This window comes from Pempheris klunzingeri, chromosome 17 (assembly GCF_042242105.1).
Source record: "Pempheris klunzingeri isolate RE-2024b chromosome 17, fPemKlu1.hap1, whole genome shotgun sequence".
Lineage (NCBI taxonomy): Eukaryota > Metazoa > Chordata > Actinopteri > Acropomatiformes > Pempheridae > Pempheris > Pempheris klunzingeri.
In genome coordinates, this window is record NC_092028.1 from 6,653,013 (window position 1) to 6,679,150 (window position 26,138).

General features: G+C 40.4%; 1 protein-coding gene across 1 annotated transcript; it reads right to left on the bottom strand.

Annotated features, from left to right (window-relative positions):
- Positions 1-3,846: 3,846 nt before the first annotated feature.
- LOC139216342 (oxysterol-binding protein-related protein 7-like) lies at positions 3,847-19,770 on the bottom strand. Its single transcript, XM_070847436.1, has 22 exons — positions 19,568-19,770; positions 18,895-19,038; positions 18,629-18,682; positions 18,086-18,199; positions 17,703-17,870; positions 16,997-17,138; positions 16,660-16,778; positions 16,217-16,306; positions 15,950-16,106; positions 15,627-15,760; positions 13,982-14,074; positions 13,424-13,604; positions 13,233-13,307; positions 10,822-11,036; positions 10,602-10,739; positions 10,442-10,505; positions 10,267-10,345; positions 9,246-9,390; positions 9,001-9,151; positions 8,657-8,783; positions 7,060-7,182; positions 3,847-5,230 (listed from the first exon to the last, which is right to left on the bottom strand). The coding sequence occupies exons 1-22, from the start codon at positions 19,730-19,732 to the stop codon at positions 5,122-5,124; spliced, it is 2,787 nt and encodes a 928-aa protein (XP_070703537.1). The 5' UTR covers positions 19,733-19,770; the 3' UTR covers positions 3,847-5,121.
- Between the last annotated feature and the right edge of the window lie 6,368 nt (positions 19,771-26,138).

Consider the following 26,138-nt stretch of genomic DNA (forward strand, 5'->3'; position numbering starts at 1 on the left):
GTTTGCCTCTACTTCAATAAAATGGCTGTGAGACAGCATCCAAAGGTGAAACCAGATTAAAATACTAGCAGAACTATTAGGCTGAACACACACAGTGGTACCTCGTTAACATGTGCATGCCCACATGCTCATAACAAAACTGCTAACATACTGATGTATAGTAGGTTAGCATTTGCTAATGACAAAGCTGAGGCTGGGAATGCCATTGGATTTGCAGGTTTTTGATCATAAAACAAAGTATTGGTTAAGATGTTTTACTGGAGTGTTATGACCCAGGTCATAATGTACTTTGGATGTGACTGCTTCCGTTGTGTTTCCTCCCTGCCTGAGGGTGTGTTGCTGAGTGGGGAGAATCGGCTAGAAACATGAAGTGGTGTACCATGGGGGTCTGCTTAGGGCTATGCTTCCTCCGAACAGTCACCCAGCCACCCTAGGTTCCCTGCTGCTTGGGAACTGCCAGGGGAGTAAGAGCTACACTAGGTCGGCCCACACCTACTACTGGGGGCTGGCTAACTACAATGGCTACTGATTTGTTTTCCATGGTGCAGAGCCGCGTTTCAATTTAATAAAAATCGCCTCCAGCACAGCAAATAGACTACATTTATATCAGGTCCAACAGAAAACCACTAGAATTAAATTAGGTGATAAATGACCCAAATACACCATGTCAAGTAAATATATGTCCACTCTGCCTGCCATAGATTGTGCAAAATACATTGAAAAGAACGATTTGATGAATCTTGAGTCATGGCCCTCTAATCTTCCGCCATCGAGTTGGTGCAATAACGCCACTGCTCATTGGTGCCTGTTTTTTTTTACCTTATTGAGTCTCCAGGTAACCAAATTACCAGTGAAATATTTCAGTTTTCATTCCTGCTCTACAAATAGTATGCTAGCTAGCGCTAGCTCTGGGAAATTACCTAACTAACAATCTGTGATAAGTTAACTTATCAGGTACTTGGTCAGTGTAGCCTGAGCCTGAGTGATAAAAGCGTACTCAGGATGACAACATTACCAGGCTGATGTATTCATCCTCTTGGAAAAATTATTAACTAGAGATGTGCGTGACTCACAGATCCCAAGCAAAAAAGCTCAAAACTACTTAACTTATCCACGCGGAGTAGCTGTGGGGAATATAATATGTGACGAATATAGTGTTACTATTCCAAGAGTGAAGAATATAGTATCAGTGAAGAATATAGTGTTACTATTCCAAGTGCCTTATGATGTGTGGAGATCATATTGTTATTATTCATAGTCCCTTATTTTGTACCTTATTCACTGCTTTGTATTAACAGGGACAGACACATATTGCTTAAATGTATTGCTATAGAGTTGGCCAACTTCATAATGTTAAAGACAGGATACAAGCACTGCTCCCAGGTTCTGAAGGGTTAGACACATGAGCAAAGAGAAGTCTGGCAAGAGGGCACACAGCTTACATGCATCACACTAACAACTCCATATAAGGGAGCTCCAAGGACAAGAGATGCTCTCTCTGAATGCCACTATCGTAGAAGTTAGACAAGATAGACACAATAGGGATAGGTTGCACTGAAGGATGATCATGCATGAGACTAGAATAGGGAGGGTACTTTTTCCCAGGTTCGGCTTTACTGGATTGGAGGTGGTGATGCCAAGAGGCTGGGACCAGCCTGTGCACCAACAAGGGAGAGTCAAGTCTAAGCCATGGTCTCCCCCCACCTAATCTAAACCAATCACAATTCTATCCACAATATCTGAATGTACAAAATGATGCATTATACAGAGCCCGGGGCTCTCTCTGCTCTCTACGGAGTAACAGCTTGCTGACTGTGGTTTTCCGAGAACAGACTGGTCTATGGTCATGGCCATGCTTATGTTTTATTCTTACAAACATTAAAACACCTTAAATGAGAGAAGTTGCCTGTCTTCTTTCAAAAAAAACGAACACAACATAGCCGGAGTACTTCTCCCACAATACTTAGCAACACCTTTGAAATCTGGCCCTATCTGCAGGAAGTCAACATAGACTAGGTCCAAGGGACCACTACTTCTTCGTCTTTAATCAGTTCAGTGGTTTGTTCCTCTCCCATGTGTCCACACTCATCATGCAGAGATCTTAATACTACAGTCTGTTATCTCTCAGGCAATACAATCTGTCTAACCTCCCTTCCAGAGTTTCTTTGTTACTCTGAAGAGTATTCCATCCTTTGACTCAAGCTTACTACCTTCACAGATGAGCAATGCAGTGGGTAGGTTTTAACATGAGTCAGTACCTCATTGGTTTCAATTGCTTTTTTCTAGTCTAACAGGAGCATCTGGTGCTTCACTGACAGGCTCGCTGGCAGATGGCTTTGATGCCTGAAGGTTGGATGTTTGTCCAGTCATCAGCCTCTCCTCTAGCATAGTGCCTGGACAGCAGTCAACATCAATATTGTGGTGCCCAGGACTATACTGGAAGCTAAAATTGTATGTGGCTAGGGCGGCAAGCCAGCAATGTCCTGTGGCGTTAAGCTTGGCTGAAGTGAGCACATAGGTTGGTTATCAGTTCTCCCAGTAAACTTAGCACCATAGAGATAATCATGAAACTTGTCCACGACTGCCCACTTTAGTGGTAGAAATTCCAACTGGTGCACAGGGTAACGCTGCTCAGACACACTAAGTTTTCAACTGTTGAGACCCTCTGGATCCTCCTGATTCAGAACAGCTCCTAGGCCATTCATGCTGGCGTCCACATGCAAAAGTTAGGGGGTCGGTGAATGCCAACACGGGAATGAGTCAGGCACTCGATCTTCTGCATCTCGACAGGCCTGGTTCCAACGCTTTTCTTTAAATGAGATTAAATTACAAGCCATAACAATGGATGTTTTATAATTTCCTGTCAATCCCTCATGCTTGTGATGGCAATTTGAATTCAGCACAGTAATAGTAGACTTGGCCTCTAACAATGACATCTATAGAGAGACAACACAATGTAAGTACAGTTAAAGGCTATTGTTGAAAAAAATTCAGATTACAGTAACCAAATCCATTACTTTATAAAGCGACAGTCAACCAAGAGTTGACTATAGTTTTATAACGCACACTTTCTACTGCTGTTCTGCTTTCTGTAATCAAACTCAAGTGAAGGCAGGAGCTGCTGTGCGATTGTTTTGCGTTCATGCCCTCATAATGTTCACACCCTCATAATGTTCACACGTTTGTATCCCATAAATCTGGTCATGGCTGCTTGATTTAAAGCTTGAGAAAAATTGAGGCCAGTATCTAATAAGGCATCCTTTATAAAGGGCTAATAAGATGTAAATACTTGCATTATTAATGGTTACTAAATATTCACAATTGTTTATAGATCAATTGTCAGCCATTGATAACACTTTATCAACAACTTAAAACCCTGTACAGTCCATCTGCATTAATCTGAGTCAAAGTCTCTTATTAGCTACTGTAATAAGGATGTATTGTATGTATCCAGGATAACTGGGACTATTTGAAGAAATACTTGATGTGAATAATTACATTTGAGATTCATGATGTACAGATAGAATTACGATGTTGAAAACGTTACAAAAAACAATTTAGTAGAATTCTGAGGATCATTACAGAGCAGTAATCCATCTGATTAGGTGTCAGCAACTATGAGCCATAACAACAGACCTGATCTTTCTGACTTCATAGGGGGCAAGGATCAACAGCTACAATGTGTAATATTTACATCATAACCAACACAACGCAGGAAATTACAGTGAGTGAATGGCAAGGTCCTGCTGGGACTGATGAACTTTTTGGTGATGAAAAAGTCAGTAAACTGACACTTTTGTAAAGACAGAAAGGAAACTCAGCTCAATATTGTGAAATTTTATTCACTTTCATGCTTGTATTACGTCATTTCACAATATTTCCATTACTTCTTGTACAATATTTAACACTTTGGATCTCCATACTAGAGGGATGACAAGACACCTTATCGGACATCCTCTGCCCAAGCGAAAGATAGGCTGATATTAAGGCAAAATTTAACTGACTATCAGATCGACAAGATTTTACTTTACGTTCCGTCATGCAGGCATGGAGACGCAATTGAAAACACTCGAAAAAGCTAGAGTGGGCCCTGAGATAAGATAGTCAGGCAAAATGGTGTTAATTATGGAACTTTTTATTTGAAACAAAACCATTAAGAAAAACATATCAAAGGGTTTTAACAGTTGTCTCTTTTCCCCAAAATCCATTGTTGAAACATCAATAAAAACACTTCATTGCATCAACTGAGAGCATACAGGTCCAACAGACAGTCCACTTTGAAGATCAACAATTCATATAGGCGAGAGAGGAAGAAGGCTAGGCTAACAGGACTGTAAGATTTAACCAACACAAGGGCACAAAACAATAGATCACCAATGTGTCACGATTAAACATCACAAAATACACACTGACTTTATAAAATCAACACAAGTTTATACAGTAAGACCCACAATAGCAGGACAGCACCAGTTCACCTGTAATATACCACACAAGCAGCCGAATTAGTTCCCAATGTGTTCTGAATCCCGCTGCATGAAGCAAGCTTCTTAAACTATTTACTTCTGAACTAGTCACGATGTCATTAAAATGAGCCAGACTAAAATTGTTTATATAAAACATGTTAAAACATATAATCTGACATGTCTCACTAATATGGCATAGGACATAACATACAGAGAGAGGCCTCAATCCTGACAGAAAAACTTGATTTTAACAATTTTCTCAAGGGCAGTGATAAAGGGTCTACTAACTTAATTTCAAGTTAAGATTTGTCTTTGAATGATGAATGATTATTCCCAAAGGTCTCCATTATGGTAAAGCGTAGCTGAAAGGCTGGAAATACATCAGGCTTCATCTAAGTCATTCTTCATTCGTTCCACAGTAGCACCTCACCTCTACACGGCACAAAATACCCAATGGGAGGCTCATTTATGCTTCCGAACGCCCCCTCTACGTCCCACACTTACAGTAGCAGCAGCCATCTGCATTATTCTGAAAAGTTACTAGTGTATTCATGAATAGGTTATTGGATGTGGCTATAACTCATCATTTTTACAAATAGAAGGTAATATGATGAAGAGGAATAATACGTAACACTGAAACTAGACAGGTGCTAGTGTCCTACCACAGGTCCAGGTTTTCAGTCTTGGCAAAGCCTGGGTCTTCACGGAGCTTCCAATAGGTTTCATTGGACAGCCACACCTCTCTGCCAGCCTCATCCAGAGATTTCCTGGAATAAACAAAACAAAACTGTTGCTGTCGAGCAATCATCTTGGGCAGGGGTTGACAGTTCCGGGAATCTAATCGAGTCCAGACCTCTCCACATTCATTCCATTCACAGCAGACTTCCGTTTATGTCAGGTGGAAGTATCTTTCCTACAGAGAATGAACTGAGTGTGGCCCTGTTTATATGCAGTTTTTTTTTTTTTTTTTTTTTTTTTAAACAAACCGCACCCCTCGCTTGTGTTCTGTGTTCTACCTTTTTTCCGTTCTCTCTCTCTCGAGTGCCGTCCATTTTTTCGCACATGTGACCAATCACATCAAAAGGTACACTTGCCAGGTTTAAAATTACCTGGATATTCCGTATTGTGTGGCAACATAGAGCATGAGTACTTGTATTTTGGGGAAGCCAAGACAGCTACCTTCCTGTTACTTCCAGTTGCTACTTTGAAAAAGAATAAAATTTACTACCGCAGCTCTTTTAGACTTTCCAAATGGGGTCTTTTTGAGCCACAGATGCCATTGTTGCAATTAGAGTTTTGCCACCAAGTCAAATTGTCTTCAAAGTCTGGAGCACTTCCTGGGGGCTGGATGAAATAAGAAGACTGATTTGAAACTACATTCACCATTGATCCCCATTGGTAGTCCAGTTGGCTGGCAAGCCTCTCCCACCACAACAAACAGTGTTAAAAAACACACACTAGTAATAGGGGACTGCATTATGGGTAATAGTTTTAGCTGCAGACCTGCTACAACCAGCGCATATATAGTCTCGTCAGCAGCTGCTGCAAGTTTGTCTCTCTCCATTTCCCATAATTCCCCAGTAGTCTAAGCCTGTAGCAGCATAACTAGGGGTTAGTCCAAGGCAGGTCTGAGCCAGCCCCAACTATAAGCTTTATCAAAAAGGAAAGTTTTAAGCCTACTCCAAAACAGAGAGGGTGTCCACCTACCGAACCCAAACTAGAAGAAGGTTTCACAATGGGGTAATATGGTATTATGAGGTCTTTAAGATATGATTTGTAGGTGAAGAGAAGGATTTTAAATTCTGTTCTGGATTTTACAGAAGAGAAATAGGATCTCTTCTCCCAATTCTTGTCAGTACATGTGCTAGAGCTGCTACCTGCTAAGGAATTGCAATAATCAAGCCGGGAAATAACAAATGCATGGACTTGTTTTTATGCATCATGTTGATTGAGGATTGCCTAATTTTTACAATGTCACATAGGTGGAAAAAAGGCAGTCCTTGAAATTTGTTTTATGTGGGAGTGAAAGCACACATCTTGATTCATTATGGTGGGGTTGGAGGCCAGGATACTAGTTGAATTTACTATTATGATCAGTTCTGCAAGCATGTGCACAACTAGGCTCATCATTATGGCCCACTTTAACCCCTGGTAACAGCGTCCAATTCATCTTATTATCTTATATCCACTACTGACACTACTAAATATAATGGCTGGTTTGCGGTTTACATTCTGCAGCAATCTCTCTACCATTTTGGCCATCTTGTGTGTGCTCATGGCCGTGTGGTCTCCTGCCCTTTCATGGTGATTGGTAGGGTGTTTAGCTATGGTAATTAGGAATAACTGGCAGCAGCATTCATCTCAAAAGGACAATGGGATTCATCATCATAACAGCTGTGAACTATTCTGCAGTTTAAGAGCACATGAACAAAAAAGATATTGGTGAATGAGGCCCATTGTTCTTTATGTTGAAAATAATGCAAGTCGTTTTTTGTTTGTTTTTTTAACTCATGGGATTGGTACAGGACAAGAGAAGTTATGTAGAAATGGGATGGGACAGGAGTAAAAATCCATTCCTGTGTGACCCTCTACTCACCTGAAGAACCTGGGGATGTGCTCCTCCCCTGTCTTGGCCATCTGCTTCCTCCTCTCCCTCTGCTTCTCCTCTACCTCATCCTTCTTTTTATCTGACTCTGCTACCTTCCCCTCCTCCAGGAGCCTGATGGAGAAAATTAGAGGAATTGATAACCTGGGAAACATGAAACCATCATCAACCACTAGCAAGACGTTATTATACAGGGTTCATACAGACAAATTCCATGATTTTCTAGTACTTTTTCAAGCACAAAATATTTTCAGTTGCAAGAGAATTGTGCAAATTCATAAATGGAACTAGGGATCTAGGACCATGATCAGTCTCTGAGTGGAAAACAACCTTTTATTTTGGGTTTAAGAGCAAAATGTTTTATACATGCTTAATAAATGTCTATGTCAATGTCCATTTCCATTCGATATGAAAATATATGGAGCATTCAGGCCCAGTTAAAACTGCACTACTATAGTCCAAACAAATCGCAGCAGAACTACACTGGACACACCAACTACCTTACTGTGCCCTGCACATCTGTGTGTCTGGTTTCAATCATTGAGCGTGGAAGAAGTTGGTTCTCTCATAGAAAGACATCAAGAAATCAGATGACTTGGATAAAAGTTTTATTTTTGACCCATCACCCACTCCAACCTCCTCTAATAATTGGACTATCAGGACTTTAAACTGAGAGACTGGGGGTCACGTCTCATGTCAATAAAACGTTTATAGTTTAATTTTGCACGCACGCGCACACGCGCGCGCGCACGCGCACGCACACGCGCACGCACACGCGCGCGCGCACACACACACACACACACACACACACACACACACACACACACACACACACACTATATGGGAGGAGTTTGGATTAGGCTATTGTTCTTAGAGTTACTTTTTAGGGCTTTGGGTTACTTTCTAAATTTATGGTGGATTAGAAACTGAAATGCACATGATGTTGAATCAGGTCACAAACACAACAAAAGCTTGGTTTTAAGTTGAAATCTGCACAAATGAGTAAGTTGCTTTTCAATTTGTCTTGACAAACTATAAAATATGCATTATGTATACCCCGAGACAGCATTTTTTTGGTCACTCACTGCTGAAACTAATATAGAACACAATGAAAAAATAATTTTATAGTGCAATATAATCTGAGCTTTATACTGAAAGAGTAGCTTTGTTGGCCATGATTGAAGGCTCTACATTGCAGGTGTTAGTCAAATTTCATTTTAATTAATATACCTTCCCTTGCTTATCACTAATCATGCACCCACACATTTAACTATAACTAAGCGCCCATGATAATTTACCTTAGCCAATACAAATTTTTACTGAATAGAGCTTGAACACAATGAGGCGCCAACAGCTACTTAAAGATGCTTCACTCATTTGCATCCCCCTTTCCCCGGCAGCTAAAACACTTGCAGTGCCTCAAATTGTCGAGACTGCTCTTCACCACAATTGCTGACAAAACATTTCCGCCACTGTAACCGTTTTCCAGAACTTCAATTTGTGAGTGCCAACTTCAAGTACTTCAAGCATGTTTTGTCTTGATGGCGGCAAATGTTTCAGTTTAAATAAATAAAAATCCTGTTTGTACCTCTGGTCTGGTCTGAAACGCGTGTCTGTAGGCGGGAGAACTCCCTTCAGGTCAGGCGTCAATTCGTTGAGTTCTCTGGCGTAACATGAGAAACCATAGAACTGGTCGTGGTCATCGGGATGCACGTCTTAAATGGGAAAATGGGATCACACATGAGGCCTTTGAACATTAGACAATGTGGAAAAATGTTAATCCTTATGGGTGGGATTTGTTGTGTCACCTACACTACAATATTTTAGTGTTTGTGGTGGCTCAGGTTGAAAGTTAGCATATATTTGATCACAAAATGACTCTTGAATCTGTCACGGCCTTCCACTGCTCAAACTGGAAGTGATGCTACTCACTGGGCTTCCAGATGCACTTTGGTGTAGGCAGGGTGTCACAGAAGATGCCCTCATGCCAGAGGCCTCCAAAACGATGAACCACCTCTCCAGCCCGGTCCAGAACCACACCCTGCACCTCATTCTTACTATTGTCTGAGCTCCAGTAGCGAGACTGGAATATGAGGAGGAAAGGGTTAATGCAAACTGACTTGTCTTGTCCTTATCTTTTGTTTATTTTGTGTGGGTGTGACATCTTGAGTCCTGACCTTGACAAAAGTGATTTTGCAGGTGCAGATGTCACTCTCTGTGTTTCTGATGACCACCTCACCATAGTGCTCCAACCAGCGCTGCTGACTCAGCACATTGTGGATGCATGTCACTGCTTTGTTCCATTCATAGTGATCACCATACCTACACACACACAGATTGATGCAATTATATTCAACCACACTTAATAACCTTTATGATTTCAGACTCATTTTAAAAAGGTTATTCCAGAGGGCTGTGGAATTCTAGAGTTTCCCTCTCCCTAAAATTTAATTTAGGCCAAAAGTTAGGTTTACAATACTGAGGAGGCCGTTTCATTGGATACAATCAGAGTGTTCACCTGCTGTGACCTTATCTCTGGATGCATTTAGTTATCAATAAAACACTCACAGATGTGATTTTAGTTCTAATTTCATTAGGAGGTCAGAGGTCTGACCATTAATATTTGGGACATTTATAATTGTGAAATCTTTTTTTTTTTCCTGTTTTGGATGTCTGGTTTACAACACAGAGAGGAAACTACAAATTCTAGAACTTCTCCCCGTGATTGACTGCTTTGGATTGGACACGAAGTGGCTGAATTTCATCAAAAAGAGCCCCCAGTTGTTTACTGATTACCCACAAATTCCTTGCAACTATGGGGAGACAAGGTAGCAGCAAGCTAGCAAGTTAATTGCTTACATTTACTGCAATAAAGTACAACAGTTGTTTTTATGTTGTCCAATATTGCTCAATGCTGTCATGAAGAAGTCTTACTATGGTACTATACTATAAGATATGAATTTATACATTATTGTACTGAAATCCAGCCTCCATATCACTTAACTTGAATATGACCAGTATTCAACCATAATTCATTGTCTGTATAGCACAGTTTTCAGAATTGTATGAGCAGGTGCTGTCAGTTGTAATACTGCATGGTTAATTAAACTAGAAGTTAGCAGTTTATACTACTGTAGTACATCTAGCTGTTATCTGCTGTATTTTATGACATTGTTATTGAGTGAAGCTGTGGCTCACTTGGGCAGGGTAACATTTACAAGTCCAGAAGAGATGATCTCCACTGATTTCCCCCAAAACTTGTTCTTCCACCTCTGATCTGAGAGCAAACAGACAGAAACAAAAAAAGAGGTTGGACTCCGCTCATACAGAAAAAGGTGAATCTAGAACTCATGTCTACAAATGTGCCACCAACCTTGCCAGAATGTGAAGTTCTCGGACTCTGCATGGCAGGCAGAGATGGGCGGGTGATGGCTGACCTGAAAGTACAACGTATAACACAGCATTACAATATGTTCTATAATCAGATGTTGCAAGGCTTAGTCAGCATGTTTCTTTACTTCTCTGCTGGTTACCTGCTCACTGATGAAGCGGAAGCCTCGGTCTTCTCTGCGACTCTCATATGTTTCTCCCAGAACAGGGTTAAAGGGTTTGTAGCGATACCTCCATGATGCCCAGGCGTATCCAGAGATGGAGAACACTGCCATGTAAACCTGACAACAGATGTTTATTCACAAACTTCCTCTCGAACTCTCTCTCTCCAGCTGGTTAGAAATCCAAACAAACTAAACTCACCATTCTCTCATATGGATCATCAATGTGATTGGCGATGTCCAGCAGCTCGGAGTACTCCAGCTCTTCACTGAGCCTCTGCAGCAAAGACACCGGCTCGTTGAGCGCAACCGGCATGGAGACTCTGGACAGGTCTTTGCCGATGTTGTTGTACAGAATGGTCATGATGCCAATATGGCTGTTGTCTGTTCCTGAGGCAGGAAGGGCAGTGCGACGACCTGAATCACAGGAACACAAATATGTACAATTAAATGAAATGGAAACAACTCAAAAAAGGTAAGACAACGATAAAGACAAAAATTGGCTAAAATAGTTTAATCACATGACCTCAAATACACAATATCAGCATGGAAAACAAAGTCATGTCTAAGCTTGTGTCACTTTGAGTTGGACAATAGTGTCCACAGATCTAAATTCCAGTGGAAGGTGGTTCCATAATGTAGGAGGCCCAACCTCTGGGTTAGTTGTTGTGCAACTTTAAACAAGGGCACCTTTTCATTGAGATCTTTGTTTTATGGCACCCACCATGACTATTTCAGTATTATAATCAATTTTTGTCTTTTGTATTGAATTTTGCACATGAAGTGCCTAGGATCTAACCATACATAGTATCATCACTATCATTACTATAATTGTTATTAACAACCACAATGATATTGATAATATTTAGAGTCAATGAAGTATGGCTATTTCTTTGATTCTTTAATTGTTTTTAAAAGCCTGAATCGATATTTTAGCCTCTAGAAGGTGGAAAGAAGTTGGCACTTTAAAACAAATCCGAGGCGCGAAAGTGGACAATGGCTGTGTTCGGAATGGGTTATTAATGTACTATTCATAGCGAGTATGACACCACAATGAATATGGAATGTGTTTCAACTGCATAGTGTGTGAATTTTGTGTAGGCGAGAAATTCCTGGATGGATATTCTATAAGTATGCACCGTGTAGGTCTGTGTTGCGTTTCGGCTGCAATCCGGTTTTGTGCCATCCTTTGCGCAGTTTTAAAACCCATGAGGTGTGGGGTTTCAGAAGCATTTCAGACGCAGACCGTTTTGCCTGGCTGAATAAATTGACTTGCTCATAATTTTGTTGATTTAGTCATTTTCCCATGATTTTTATGTTTCTCATATGAACAAACAATATTACAATATTTTGTCTGTTTCAAATGAGTTTCTTGTATGCATTTGTGGTGTAGCCTACAGACAAAGTGAAAGTGTTTTTTCCACACCCAAGATGAACCTCGTCGTACATGGTGTTTAAAAGAAAACCCTCAGAGCTGATCACGCTCATTTTAGTCAATCCATATGTCTACCAGACGGCCACGTTGCACTCAGAAGGCAATGCAGACTAAATGTAGCACTTCAAGTATACTTAAAAAAGTTCAGATTCTTAATTCATTCTATTTTACATGTATGTTTTAGTTTTATGCAGTATAGCAAAGATGCTGCTGAACATACAGTCAGAAAGACTGACTGACGAGATGTTTGACTTGACTTCTTCAGTTTCTTTTTTTGACTTCTTCAGATTCTGTGAAGCTCTTGTAAATGAAAATTATTGGTTGTCAGCAATACCTACCTTGATATTACTTGGCATCAGATTGAAACCAAATTTTACAGTAAACAGCATTTCTTTTCCTCTTCATAATGACAAATTGACTGACAACTGGCAATTTCCATGGCTTGCTCTGAAACTTACCATTTCTGATCCATGCTATGTCACTCAAATCAATCCTTATTTATATAATGGAAATTCGTAACAAGTGTTATCTCAAGACGCTTTCCATAAAGAGCAGGTCTAGATCAGTGGCAAGTATAAGCCAACATATCACCAATCCGAGCTGCAATCTTAACTTATTTCAATTAGTTTTAGTGGTTTTAATGTTTGCTTTATTATTTTTTCGATTTTGTGTTTTTATGTCTTATCTATTTAACTTATGTACCAATGTGCAATAAACTATTAAACTAGAATTACAATACTATTCTAACGTCACGTTTCAGTTGTTGCCAATTCAGTATCCAAAAACATGTGAAATATAGCAACAATATCCCCTTCTACTCCTGACTCATGGTGTTAAATAATGGCCAGAAAAGTGCTTTTTCAGAACACGATGTCACAGTGGACTTTGAAGATATAAAATGTCATCACATCATCATTTTATCATATTAGACATTCATGTGAAATTCAGTCCTAATTAAAACATGAATTCTGGAGTTATGGCAAGAAAAGGAGTTTTGTCAGGTCTTTGTCATCAAACTAGTTAATTCCTGACTTTAAGAGGATAGCTGTATGTTTTCACTGCTGAGTCCGTTCTCTCACTGGTCTAAAATTAATACTGAAGAGCCTAGACTAGTGACCCAGCAGTACACAGTACACTGCACTCACAACATAAATGAGACAAAGCAATGGTGGCGTTACCAGTATTAGTGGGCACTGGGCTGGGTTTGTCAGGAGCACTGTTCAGACTGGCCCGGTAGTTTAGAGTGGCAGTGGCTGAGGAGGAGAAAGTCAGTTGTCAGTTTTTTGTCAGTTGGTCAGAAATGTACAAGTGGTGGTGGGACAGAATGGTCTTATTGCTACCGACTACTGGATTGTAGGTAAGCACTCACCGTGTCCTTCTTCAGGCTCCGAGGTGCTGGTAGTGGTAATGTCACTCAGGCCCGACTCATCCGAAGCCTCGGCCTCTGATGAGCTCTCGCACATGATCACCTCGCTGGCATCAAAATACTCCGCTATGGAGTCTGCCACAGAGGGCGCACGATGACTGTGACGACCCATAGATGGTGTCCTCTGTGAGGGAACACAGAATAGGGGAGGAGAGGAGACAAAGATTTGTGGGTAAAAACTATAACTTCATTTTTCAAATGAACAGTTTGTACAAAATAAGACACAAAATGTCTATATGCATCTTCCTGTCTGGCTCTTGGCTGCAACTGTCCGAATAGCATGAAGTGACACACGATAACACTCATTCATTACACTTTCTTGTAAGATTCTCTTTGTATGAGATGTGCTCTGCTGTCAAGGCTTCTGGGAGAATTAGAGCAGATTTTCTCCATCATTTTTTCCTAATTTCATAAGCAAGATGAAAATGAAAAATAGCAAAATGATGAAATAGACACTGACGAAAAAGACAAACCACCTTTCGCACACAATGCAGTACACACCTGGTCAGGACGGACGGTGCAGAAGGATTCCTCAGTAGAGTCAGAGGACAGGGAAAGCGAGTGGACTTTGGTCAGACGTGACTGTATGTCAAACTAAACACACATGCATGGGTATGTACACAAGCATGCACATACACAGACAAGCCATGCAAGACACACAAAGAGGAAAGAGAGGATCAAAAGTAAATAGTCAAAATGTTGCACAGAGCATTCACACAGCACATTGATCAATGTGTCTGCTCTATTGTCCAACTGTTAGCAGGGCCAGAGGACAATACTGCATCTTTGCTGTGGTTTACAGCTAGTAATGAATGGGTCAATTAGGTCTTTCAGTTGGTGGTTTAAACAGGTTGATTTGGTTCGCCACCAAGTGCTAATTAGGTTCAACAAATGACAGATGTAAGTTTTAGGGGCACTCCAGTGATTTATAACACTTCCATAAAGTTAAGTCGGTGCAAGATTTCAACTAGAAATCAATGCAGCTAAGGCCAAGATGTGCTGACTTATAGTTAGTACACACAATACACTATTCCCATAATGAAATTCAGTCGTGTTTTTCCATTTAAATCTCACTGCACGGCTTCACTCGTGTCTTTCAAATTCCCACAAATTGTAATGCAGGCTTGTTATGAATTTGTTGTACCCATGATAACGTCATCAGGGTAATTTCCACAGATTTGCTGAAACTTGCCCAGACCTCCAAAGACATTATACAAATGTTTTCGTAGGCAGAGTAGAACTTTTAAACTGACCTTAATATGTAAAATGGGTGGAGTGCCCCTTTGAAAATCATCAAATCAATAAGTGCAACAATTCCACTATTGATTTGAGTTTTTTATTCATGCTCTCTTCTAATTTCAGAGAAGAGAGCATGACTTGTTGACTGTGTTGCTCACAGGTAGAATGCAGGGTGACAGCCAGCTACCAAGCAACTAGAATACAACCCAAAGTTAAAACAGCTAAGAAGAAACCTCATGCATCACCAAACAAGAATAGTTGCTGTGCACCACCAGTTTGACAGCAGGCATTTACAAGCCACTTGACCAACATGACTGCTCAGTTTCAGTGAGTGACAATGATCATGTTGTCGTCTTTGCGTGGAGAAACGGGGAGAGAAAAGCTTGAGGTGTGTTGTTCCTTCGAGGGCCTGTGATAACTTGTTCCTATCCTGCCTAGAAAGAACCCAAACCTGCCTAACAGCTTAACACAGCACCTCACTGACAGACAGAAGGCTTGGCCTCCACTGCGCCATTTTTGCTTGCACTATTTTGTGGCAGCAGGCTGTGTTTTAACTCTGGGAGAGAACGTTAAGGCAACAACGGGTGATGGGAAGTTTAAGAAGTTCAGAGGTAGTATTGCAGTACAAACAACACTTTGGGGCGTCTACATGTCTGTGTATGTCAGTCAACCACCTCTACAGTGCCTCATCATGCTTCTTGTGTTGCCAAACACAGCAAACAGTACATTGGGAAAGACTAAGACATTTCCTGTATATCTTTATTTCATTTTAGTCAGTACACAATGTTGTTTCAATTAGTACTCTTTAATCTATAATCTAGTTAATTTATATTTTATAAGTTTTGTTTTAGTTAACTATAATAACCTTGCAGTGTGTGTTCGTATATGTGTGTGTGGTGTGCGTTACCTCAGACATGGTGCTGCACAGTGTAGCAAGTTGCTGTGAGGTGTTCTGCCTTAGATCTGGGCCAGTCCAGGCCTGCCTCAGTCTCTCTCGCTCCAAGGTCAAAACCTCGTGAACAGACTTGAGAGAAGCATGAACTGCAACACAACATGCAGAAACTTTATGCATTAAAAAGGCTCATTTCATGAACATATGTTCATGAACTGAAATAAAAAGTAGAAACACAAACAAAGCAGAGTGTAATAGGCATCAGGTTAGGTTATTAACATTTGTTATACAAAATGTCGAAAGGCACAAACTACAGCTATTAGGTGAGAGAGCTGTACCCCTCTGAGAGGCAGTGCAGATATCCTGGTGAAGCTTCTTGGCCTCAGGTGAGGTGACCTGAGGGTTGGACAGCTGAGAGTAGACATAGTCTGGGATTGACTGAACAGATGCCCCCAAACCAGAGCTGCTGTTGGTGCTTAGGTGGCTGGAAGTAAACTGGAAAGGACAGAGGGAAGAGAAATGATGTTAGCAAACTGAGAGACTTGTTAAACAGAAGACGACCAAAATGAACATGACTCTGCATAACAGATTAAAGTCAGTCCTACCAATCCCCCCATGGCTTCAACACGGGACAACGTTCTGGAGTGGCCGAACCCTTTCCCCGTTTTCCTCTTTGGTTTCTCCAGGGAGATATTCTGAGTTGGAGACCAATAAGGTTATAGCTTCTTTTGTATTGCTGAATGTCCATTTATAGACTGATATTTATGGTGTGCTTTCTGTGATCTGTGCTTCAAATATTTTCCACAAGAGGCAGTGAAAATGAAATATATCATATCAGCAATCAATGTTTCATCACAATACTTAATTCCCAGAGGATCGATTGAGAGTTAAATTATCTTATTCAAATAACAATATGGCAGTTGATTCATTACAGCCTTTAAAGAAATCGCTATTGGATTAAACATTAGACACCTGGTCTCTTGTTTTTCCAATGAGATACTTTTTGAAGAATCACACACACATTCACAGTTGTTGCCAGAGCACTCACCTGCATACTAATACGCATCTCCAGGTCTGTGTTGGTGATTGGCAGGCCTCCTTCCAGCCAGTGTAGTCGTTGGATGAGCTGGGCCAGTTCTGTCAGCTCTGCCTGACAGCGAGCCAGGTCTGACAAGCAGGGAGTCAACAGACACCGTTTAGTGATTAAGATCTGTTCCTTGTACTATCAGTGTATCATTTTCCATACAAAAGCTGTCAAATAAAGGCCCGTCTCTAAAACATGCCCTCTGCAGTTGAGGGAATATGATATGTATAGATTTTGTCTCTGTTGAATAGGATCACATATAACTGGCTTTACAAACACTGTAATTACAGATAATTCTCACCATTTGAGGTTGCATCAATGTCATGGGTCTGCTGCAGCCAGGCGGACACCTTGCTGGTCACCCCTGGGTGAGAGGCGACGGCTGGGGTTGGGCTCCCCATCTCTTGTTGGTACACTGACGCAGAGCTGGCATAGTGAGGTAGCTGGGCAACCAAAGGCCAGAGTTTAAACCAGTGACAGTTGTGTACCAGTTGTGAGCAATACTAGAACACTGGGATGGTTTGTCACTTACGCAGCTCATTGATTGCCAGAAAATTAAACCAATCATAAATTTGATAAGAGTTTATACTGGTTGAACTTGAGAAGCATTTAAGAAATAGAAGTTAATTTTTTTTGTTATTGTTGATCAAGTAATTGAAAACCTAACTGACAGATCAATATAGAAAACAGTTATTTAAAAGTTCTTCATATGGTATACTGAAAGGTTAGAGCGGTATGAGTAAGCACACAACATACTGGTGTTAAAAATTAAGATTTTTTTTTAAATTCCTATAGAGCTGATGCCATGACATTCCCACAATTCTTTGTGCTGTTACTATAGAAACAACCCATTCTGAGGACATTTTCTTAAGAAAGAGACAAACCTAACTAGATTAGCATTTGTTGACAGCAAAAATTTCAATTGAATATCTATTTTTAAATGATTTTTTTCCCACAATTTGCGTGACACAAATGTGACATTTACTCGAGCAGGACTTTCTACTAACCGCGGCTCTGTTTTTCTGGGTGAGAGTGGTCATGGCTGGGAGGGTGTTCGGGCCCCAGGAGAGAGCATGAAGGACACCATGATGGACACTCATTGCCTCATTTTTCCTAAACACACGATGGGCACACAGCTTGGTCAGCCAGATGTAGAAGATGTCGTGGCTCTTTGCCTAACCATGGAGGAAAAACACCACAAAAAAAAAAAAAAAAAAAAAAAAAAAAAAGAGGTGACACTCGATTTGAGAAAGAGAGGAAATGTTGCAGGGTAAAGAACGTCAAGATGTTGTAAACCTTGTAAAACTGGAGCCTCTAGATTAATGAATTCTGAGCAATTATTTTTAAATTTACTTTTGCAGACAAAACTGAACTGTGTTGAGTCCATTACCTTGAGGTGGTACAGGTTGTCTCCAGCATCCAGATCTATGCGTTTGGACTTTTTGTTGATGGACATGACTGCCAGGCTGACATCCAGGGAGCCATGGAGCTTCCCTCTCTGAATCTAAAACACAACCATAAAGCACATTTAAGACCGTTTATTACCCATTTCAAAACAGCTGTTATCAACATCACTGGAATAAACAGAATAAACACAGAATGTAAATGGTCTGTATGGTAAATGGTCTGTATTTGTATAGCGCCTTTCTAGTTATTTCAATTACTCAAAGCGCTTTACATGACATCCTCATTCACCCATCAATCATACAGGAGGAATGTAATGTGGAGGAGACTATTCTTTCATACTCATTCACACTCTTCAGGAGCAAGTTGGGGTTCAGTGTCTTGCCCAAGGACACTTCGACATGTTGACCCATAGGAGCTGGGGATCGAACCCCCGACCTTCTGATTGAGGGACGACCCACTCTACCACTGAACCACAGCCGCCCCGATGTATGGCTGTTTTTTTTTTTTTTTTTTTTTCATGACTTACATCTTGCTGCGTCTTTGAGTACTTGAGAATTCCTTTCTCCAACAGGAAGTATCTCTGAGAAGGATCAATCACAGTGAGTGTCAGAAAACAAAGATGATCCAGGGGACTTGCACTATGCTGAATGTTTAGAAGGTAGAACAGCTCTGCTTCAAACTATAATAATTAACCAGAGAATATTTACACGATGAACAGACATTAACAGACAAACATTGAAAGCCTCTGTAAATAGAGCAGAGGAGTTCAGATGCCGTCTAATCTCTACTCACTTTGTGCCAGCCTTTGAGCGGGTACTTCCTTCTCTTCATTAAGTAACCCTCACAGATACCAGGGATACTGAGGTCCAGAGATGAGCCGGGAACTGAACTCATATCCAGATGCTGCAGGTCTTCCATTACCTCCCAGTGACGAGACTGTCAGAGTAAACACAAAAATGACAGAAATTTGGCTTTTGGTGTAGCTCTGGATTCTATTCCTAACAAAAAATAAGAAATCACATGTACTGTATGATCAATGTATAATGGCCGTTTTCTATTTAACAGCATTTTGTGCTAAAAAAAGAGAAGAGCTTTAGTTCATGTTTTTTTCATTTCCCACCCTACTCTGCCTCTGACTGGCTAGAAGTTGGTTAGATTTGTCAAGTTAAAAATCTCAGGACTTTTTGGCGATGACACCTTTACATCATTCATATAGTTACATGAGCAGGGTTTGTTCTGTTGCTGAGAAGAACACAGCACTCATTTTCCCCTTAAGTTTCATCTTTTCAGCAATCAACCATTTTCTAGGCTGCTTAAGCTCTCTGTGCGTGAGCACAAGGGAAGCTTATTCAAGTCTTGATTACACCTGCCTTAAGTGAAAGCTGACATTAATTTTAGACCGATTTTTCAAGTAAGGACAGTTTTCATTAGTTGCGCAGATGAAACCTCATCCTAGTCATATTACCTGTTTTGAATGCTTGGAGGAACCAGTGCTGCTGCTCCGTGAGTGGCCAGGTTTGAATGTGCTGGCCGGGGATTTATCAAGGCCACTGACTGACTGGCTGCTACTCAGAGGGGGAGGACACACTTGGGGGTCCATTGGTACAATGTGCTGAGGAAAGCGTTGCATGGAACCAAAGGGACCTTCAGGGCAAGTTGTCTCTCATGGCAAACTACACAGCACTGCAGAAGTGAACCACAGTTCAGCGATAAACCAATCATGAAGACAAAACATTTTAATAAATGTACAGGAATTAAACAAAGTTCAAAAAAAGACCTTAAAACAACTCTAAAATCCAAAATTAGATGCAATTATTGTGACACCTTGCAGAATTTATTAGCCATCTCAAGTTATGAAGTAATTTCTTTTTAAATTTATAGATGGAATCAAGTTTACTAGGGCACATGAATGAATTAAAATCTTTCCTGTTGAAATCTTGCAAATATATTCTATATTTTCTTACACAGCTATTCAAATAAGATATGTCTTAATGGTTGCACTCAACAAATACAAAAGATGTTCATTAAGGAATTACCTGTCTCTAGTTCTAAACCTTGTTTGTCTTATATTAGCTTATAAAAGTCAAAAAAGACATACATTTGCAGATAAATTTCATATCAGACTGGACACGTGAAATATAACACATTGCAGTAAAAATACTTCCACCTTATTCTATTGTTGATGTAGGAAGTCTGAAAGTCATTAAATCATCAATTGAAACGCATAATTAGAAAGAAACCACAATTAATGGATGTGCAATTGAATATCCAGTGGCTGTTCCTGCTCCACTGGGGGGGAAAAAAAAAAAAAAAAAAAAAACAAAAAAAAACCCCACCTCTCCCCAACTGCTGGCATTCCCTTTTCTTATTCAGCAGGTGAAAGCAGCCTGTAAGAGGAAGTGTGAAATGTTGAAATTCCAGTCAAGAGTTTCGAGAAGCCGGAGCAGATTCTGGAGGCAGTGAGTTGGTGACACCCATTTAACAAACCAGTGTGATTGTGTGTGAAAAATCAGGATCTTTTCCACTTCAGCACACGATGAATAATTAGATGAGTGAGATGTTGTAAATTCAGTAGACAAGCAATAGATTTTATCCATTCAACCCAGTTATACCCCAACCGTGAATGGACAAATGTACAACTGCAATAGGAGGCACTACTGATGACAACCCAGGAAGCATGAGTACATAAAACCATAACCAGGAAATCCAGTCAACTGACAGTATCATCATATGAACCATGAACCTCCGTCTTCTATGCTCAAATAATAATAAAGGAAAAACACCTGTGTTGGCCTAATGTTGAACAAGCTGCCCCCCCAGTAGTCCATGAGCAATTCCTTCAACTTTCCCACACCACTATTGGTAGAGCTGCAAAAAATTCCCTCAAAAGTTCCTATTTAAGAAAAATCACACCACAAAAAACAGATTCTCCAAGTGATATTTCTTCAGCATTAAGATATCCTCCAAAAGACAAACTTACTTAAACTCTCCTCCGTCTTACACTGATAAAGCCACACCTGACTGATGTGCTTGTCAGACGGGTCCATATGAGAGCGGGTATCTGGGCGGGGCTGAAAGTAGAGCAACACACTTCTCTATCTGACCGAACAGGCCTGCCAGGCTCCGTCATCATGACAATGTCGAGATATTTAACAGATTTTTGTCAGCAGATGTACATTAGAAACATAAGAGTCCTCAAGTTTGGAATGCACCAATTGATTGGCAGATACTCGTCACTGGCCTATTTTCAACTTGATCAGCCATGACATATGAATCAAGCCAATTCTGTGCAAATGTACACACATGCATCCGGTCACATGAAGGTTCTTCATGTGTACATAGAAACTGACCGTTGTCACTTCCACCCTGAAGTGTGTCAGCGGTGTAGAGGTTCTTCACCATGAGTGGGAAAACACACATAACTTGGTGTAGCACGCCACAGCTGCAACATTATCGGTGACATCATGCCTCTACCATAAATGCGGAAAACAAAAACAGCATAATGTATGCCAAACCATAACGAGCAATGCAAGGAAAAACATTCTACCACTTACCACAAGTAAATACAATTGATGGGCACAGTGTATTTCAATTTTATAAAAGTGATAAAGCAGACCTTCCCAGAAAGGAAAGAGGAGCTGATCAACAGGTTAGTTGAGGGAGGGAGAGTGTGAATAGCAGTCAACTGACAGCATTATTGTAGGGACAATGAACCAGTAAGCCATAACCATCAATCCTTCTTGCTTCCCCTGCTTCACTCTGTTTGTGAAAATATTAACTATTTAGCCATAGCTGTATGCTATAGGTGTGAATGTCAGCCAATACTTCTGTGGACGAAATCAACCATTAAAAACATTTACTCTGTCCGGTAACATGGAGCGCTTTTTGGATAAAGCATATAGTTTAGGGCACTGGGCTCCTCTCCTCCTCTGCCTCTCCATTCTTATGTCTCTTTAATGTCTGTTATTAACTTGGTATCTTCCCCGGAGTGTTAATGTGCAGTGCTTTTGTGTAATAGTGTTCTGTGTGTATGAATGCGCAAGTAAAAAAAAAAAAAGCCACCTAGACAATTGCCTTACAATATAATCTAGTTTTGAGACACATGCCTCAGGTCCTGGTGATTCTTCATAGTCGATATGATGGAAGATGAATGTAGTTTATTGGAGAACGCATGGGGACACTTATTACAGTTGTCCTCTGTTGTCCCCGATAACATTAAAGAAATTAATTTAAAGTAATTGCAACTGCATGCAAGCATAAACAGATCCTCCATGGACATTGGACTCCCCCACCCACATTTGTAATGCTTCCTCCACTCACGGGCATGTCTTGGTCAGTAGTGCCACACACTCCCTATGATCATTTAACTATAAGCAGTGAAAACTGAAGACAACTACAAAAGGTAAATTGCACCTGCAATTACGAGGGATTTAATTAAACAGACAGGCTTTCACTCGTGAACAAAACCCCGTACTGTGACTATCCCCCATGCAAGTCTAATCAACATCCATCCATCTAATCTTCACCACAGTACTTCACAGCTGATGTCACATCAACAGGTATTGCTCTCATGTTACATGCGAGTTGTTAGCTAGGACAGTAGAGAAGTTCAGAACAACTATAAGAAGTATGTGGTCTGACCAGAAAGCCAGAGGAGATAGCAGGGGCTGAGATACAGCCCTGAGAGCACAACTTCAACACTGTTCACCTGCTTGGAGCAGAAAACAAGATGTCTCAGTTGTACAAATTGGTGTTTGAATTCTGTGAACTCATTCAACAAGATGTTTATTTTACATCATTTTTATGTCAAGATCTTGTCACCAACAAGATCCTCAGCCTCAAGTCTATCAGTTTACAACAGTCTACAACTGTGTTTTGTACAATGTCCATACCATTAGTTTTGCACTGGTTTCAGCCCACTAAAGGCTAAGTATGTTTTAACAGATGTGCTGATAATTTCCAAACTGACTGAAGTGCTACCTTCCAGAAACCAACCAATTTTAGTACACTGTAAAAATAATTTCATTGTCAGTTGCTTAATATAGCTAATACATCATAATGAAGCATATGTTCATACCGTTTTTGTTAGAGTTTTAACTGTTAAAATAGCAGAATGATCACTGAATCTTTCCTAGTGGTGCATGAATGTGCTGAAGTAGCTTCATTTAGCTGCCACACAGCAGTGAATTCATAAACTATCATGTTTGGAAACTCATCGTGAAAAATAAATAATTATCAGACATGGATTTCATTACAACTAGTCATTAATTTGACAGTACATTGAAGAGGGAAAAACACTGTATTTAGCTATACAACGACACAAACACCGACCATTCCTTTACGTCAGACTCAAATCTGATCCTCCATCTTTGGGGTGTTAAGGACGTGATGACCTACATACCAGGTAGTAAAAAAAAAAAAAAAAGTAGTTAGCAAATAAGGATCTCTAAAGCAGTGATGCTTTGACAAGAAAATGTCAGATGGCAAATAATAACTGGAGCCGGAGTATACTGAGGAGGAAATGATGCCAAGGAAAGCAGAGCAAGACAGGGAATGGACATAAAAAATGGTGGAGGAGCTATAACACGCGACAGTCTTAACATATACACTACTCACAAAAAGTTAGGGATATTCGACTTTCAGGTGAAATATATGGAAAATAGTTAAAAAAAAGTTAATGCTACAGTGATATTATATCATGACGGTAGGGCATTTAAGTAGAAGCATGCAATGGTAATTTTATTCATCTTAAACAATTTATTGAAAGAAAATCTAACAACAGTGGTAGGTATACCACAACAAAAAATTTTCAGTGTCTCAATAAATTGGGATGTGGCCAAAGGACGTCCACTCCTCTCCTTTCTGTGACTCTTCCAGTCACTCTGTATCACTTACAACCTCCTGATGACACTCTGTGACCCTCTAAGCTTAGTGAACACCTCCGTCTGAGGACTTCCTGTTTGAAGCCTCGCAATGGCGAGGTGCTGTTGATCAATTATTAGGTGTCGTCTTGGTCTCATGATGTCAGAATGTGAACAGCACGATGAGGAGGACTGTTTAAATACCAATTCTAACTGAAGCAGGAAATGTATTGGTGGATTCATGGATCAAACCTGTTGTGAATTTTGCTGTTAAGCTTCTTGTTAGAGAACAGCAACTTGTGCAAAAAGTACTGAAACAATGAACAGTTGGACATGCACATTCAAAAGTTTAGAGAAGGTCACATTAAGTTCACCTGGAAAGTTTAGAATGCATTTTAGGTTCATCCTGAAATTTCACCTGAATATCCCTAACTTTTGTGAGTAGTGTATATGTACAACTCAGTACATATATTGTTCACTATTCATTTCACTTTTGCTGTCAACCTCAAAATCTGACAATTCACCATCTAGTAAAATGAGTGGCTCGTATGAACTTTAGGTCTGATTAAGACTGAAAATATAAAACCACTTTCATCATTCATCTTTTTTTCCATGAGCTGGCCATTCTCATTTTATCCTATAACAAAGATAAATTCAAGGAGACTGAAAATGAAACATTTTATGGTGATAAATTGTTGAGCTCTCTGAAGCCCTACTTCCATTGTCTGAGAGGAAAGAATGTCTCATTTCACTAAAAATGGGTTTTCTTGAGTCCTCTTTCCTTGGTCTCCCACATGCCTTGGGTGACACAAAAAAAAAGGTTTGAGGACAGAAAGTGAAAAAGACCAGACAAATGAAAAGCACCCAAAGTCATGTTGACACAGTTTCTCCCCATCTGACTTCTATCAATCACTGAAACCTCAGCGTTCGTCAGTAGCGTCGCATGAAAGTGCACAATATATTGGCCACAACATAGACTTACAGTAGTTTGTAAGGTTGTAGGCTTAGTTAAAACCTCTAATCATACCCAGGGCCACTGTTAGAACAGCTACAACCTGACTGACTCTTGTTTAGTTATACAACACCTGCAGTGTTATGGTGACATGTTGTCATAGCAGTCTGAACACCTTCAATCACTACCAGACTTCCAATAAAGGGATGTGTCGGTCCAGGGAAAGACCTCCTTATAAAGGAAGGTCTCATGTCCCACACCTCCTTCAGGAGCCCCCACCTCACCAGATCAATTTCTGGCTCACACATGAAAATAACTAATAGCACATATAGTAGCCATGGAAACAATGACACAACCCAAGTAAAACAGTAAACACGTGCAGATTGTATTATGGTGTGTGATGTAAGAGAAGTGTTGTCCAGAACAACATGTTCTGTCATATTCATGTTTAGTAAGTTATGCAACCACAGACAGGACTGAGACCTAAACAGGTCTCTCTTCTCTCTATCCTCCATCTTTCATTCCCTACCTCCTTTCAGGAATGTGCCAGAACAACATTCACAGGATGTTTGTTCACATGGTTTAGATCATTGTGTTTGGAACCCAGCATTACCGCTTTGGCTGGTGTCCTATTTTGCTTAACGCAGTCTAAACCTGTCGTCTTCTGACAGCAAATACAAGGAAAACAACTGACAATGAGAATTCTTATGGGAGCTGATGATGAGCCAACAAAGTGGAAATGAGAATCAGGAACACTCTTCAATGGCATTTGTCTCATTTAGGTTTTCACCTAAACCACGCTACGGTTTTAATAGAACTCAGTCAAGTTGTGCTACATTCTGACATCCATCATGCCAAGTTTGATTTCTAAATGTTACTTTACATCAATTGCTTCCTAACCTCAGTTCCATTTAGGTACAGACTAAAATGTCTTTGTAGCCCAAAGTAATGAAACCTGTCGAGTACAATTATTTCCATAATCTGGCTTTTTTTTTTTCTTTCAAATAATCATTCATGATAAAAGTTTTTAAAAAAAAAAGGCAGTTTCCATTAACACCCCCCCCCCCCCCCACACACACACACACACACACACACACACACACACACACACACACACACACACACACACACACACACACACACACACACACACACACACACACACACACACACACACACACACACACACACACACACACACACACACACACACACACACACAC